We start from the raw sequence: 2248 nt of genomic DNA on the forward strand, positions 1-2248 counted from the left end.
GTGATAGAGCAGACCCAGTTAGTGGAGGCTGGGAGGTAGTAGCACGGGCATCGATGACGATACGGGTCGCTCATTAGGTATGGTTCTCGATGGCACGAAGGAAGGGATTGGCTTGATAAGGCCAAGAAGGCTGAGCGGCGGCCTCGAGTGATACCGTGATGGGTCTCCATGGCTGGTCACCGTGATCGACCTCAGATACGCGTTCGGGTACTGGATGTCGATGGGTTGCCGATGGAAGAGATGCACGAGTGAGATGAGGTCGCGAAAAATTAGATGATTTCCTTCCGTAGGTTTTTTATGTTCGCGCTGGTCCGTCGATTCCCGGCCGAGAAGTGTTTGAAGGTTGCTAGCAGGTTGGCAACTTTCAGGGACAAAGCATCGGCGTCTGTGAGCTCAATCACATTTCTTCTGAGGAGCAGGCATTTCTTTTCAGAGCTACAACAAGCTGATGATCGATATGGCTGAGCTCTTCGGTTCAATCTACGGCCCAGAACTTTGTGCTTTATTCGATCGGTAATGCTTGTATATTTTCCTATCACTGCTTCCCCACAGATGCTATAATACGATATCAGTTCCTTACATGCTGGACTACATAAGGAAGTATGGGCAATTCTCGAAGGAGTATATTGCGAGGGAGGTATCAGATGGTCTGCACTCGAGCAATTGTGGTGTATGCTACTGCTGGACGGATAGTGAGCTGCATGAGAAAACGCGGGGTCAAATCTCGAGTCCGGGATTTCACGCTGCGGACTAGATCGTTGTCGTAGTCGTGGTCGAGGGATCTGAGTGCCTGGCATCAACGTTTCGGAATGTTCTATACAGCGTTGAGCGGAGCTCTTTGAGAGGATCGAAATCGCGTCGGCAAATGTCACGAATTCTCGTGCGTGCATGATTCATGGGGCGCCCTTGTAGGGAATAGAGTGGTTCTATATCACCTTGTATGTGGGTAGGTCACGGAGTCGATGAACCCCCCTGTATTCGACTTCGTACGGTATCAACATAGAGGAGGGCTGCGGTAGGGCTCCTTGACTGATCGTAGCCATAGTGACCCTTCCCAGGCCTCTCCCACCCGTAGTGAGTAAGCCTTATGAGCTCAATACATATGCACGTCTATTACCCCCCTCCAGTGTGAAGCGGTAGGCTGTTACTCAACAAGGAGTGCCGTAGATTGGATATTAGGTGGATATATCAGCATCTCCTCCATCATGGGCGTATCATGCTGCATCGTAAGTCGCCTAAGGCAGCGGACATGGACCCAGTTCTAATGGAAAGAGATGCGGCGGCACGTGAGATTGCTCGACATGCGGACTAGGTTGCGATGCTTTCCTCATAGATAGCAGCGAACGCTTGGCAAGATCGATGAGCAGTCGACCAGCTGAAATGCTGTTGAACCAGGTTGGGTCATAGTGTATGGAGGCTTAGTCCAGATCGATCGTCTCAGACACGTAGGCGAGCAGAACATGGGCTGGAGTTGCCGAGGGAGAACGAGGTGGAGGAGGACGGCGAGGTGGTTAATTGGAACATAGCGTCTACGTCAAATCAGGGCAGCGGGAACGGCAGCGCTGAGGAGGGTGGCCAAGGTCAGTTGGATTTCCAAGTTTGGCTTGAGATCTGTCTTTAACAGAATGGTCGATCGAGTCGGAGGAGGAGCATCAGGAGGCGGTCGCTATGGGAGGCAAGCCGAAAGACACTTCAACCCTAATGCAGTTCACGAGAGTTCATGAGTTCAAGTCACGTCTAGCTGAGGATGACAATTCAGCTTTAGTGCCTGTCGAGGAGCCAGCTGATGAAGGGGTGAGAATGGCTCAAATCCGAGTGTGTGTTTGCCTCTCATCCAATCGTCAGATAATCCCTGTACCTGAGATGGACCAAGGGAACTCATACTCCGAGGAGAGCCGCGAGGAGCGTTTCTGGTTGCGGAAGATCGTCTCCTTCTTCCGGCATAATCGACGGTATGTTGTCGAAGATCTTTAATGGCTGAGTACACCTGTTCTTCAGATGCTACCGATATATGCCGAGTAGAGGATGGACCCAGGTGGTCGACCCTCGGGGTCCGAGGAGGTGGGGGAGGGCTGCTTGTTGATGTTTGAATCATCATCATAGTTACGGTTTACCTCGGAAGCATCGATCCCACATAGTGCAGAGGTTGAGTTGAAGAAGGTTGGTAAGATACGAACATGGCATCGTCTCAAAGCGAGCCTTCGTGGTGTTGCACGAACAAGACTCGGCTAATCATGCGTTTCGATGA

At 51.4% G+C, this 2248-nt stretch overlaps 1 protein-coding gene across 1 annotated transcript in view; it reads left to right on the forward strand.

Moving 5' to 3' along the window:
* Positions 1–168: 168 nt before the first annotated feature.
* Pmar_PMAR027940 (conserved hypothetical protein) overlaps positions 169–2248 on the forward strand; it is a gene marked incomplete at both ends in the record, with an annotated part of 2207 nt that continues 127 nt past the window's right edge. The window contains 11 exons of the mRNA XM_002773438.1: positions 169–248; positions 291–387; positions 434–513; positions 553–637; positions 951–1015; positions 1059–1136; positions 1180–1286; positions 1428–1580; positions 1625–1794; positions 1846–1952; positions 1999–2061. Of these exons, the coding sequence (XP_002773484.1) occupies positions 169–248; positions 291–387; positions 434–513; positions 553–637; positions 951–1015; positions 1059–1136; positions 1180–1286; positions 1428–1580; positions 1625–1794; positions 1846–1952; positions 1999–2061 (1085 nt within the window). The remainder of the gene's footprint in view (positions 249–290; positions 388–433; positions 514–552; positions 638–950; positions 1016–1058; positions 1137–1179; positions 1287–1427; positions 1581–1624; positions 1795–1845; positions 1953–1998; positions 2062–2248) is intronic.

Source organism: Perkinsus marinus (genome assembly GCF_000006405.1).
Source record: "Perkinsus marinus ATCC 50983 genomic scaffold scf_1104296958914, whole genome shotgun sequence".
NCBI lineage: Eukaryota > Perkinsozoa > Perkinsida > Perkinsidae > Perkinsus > Perkinsus marinus.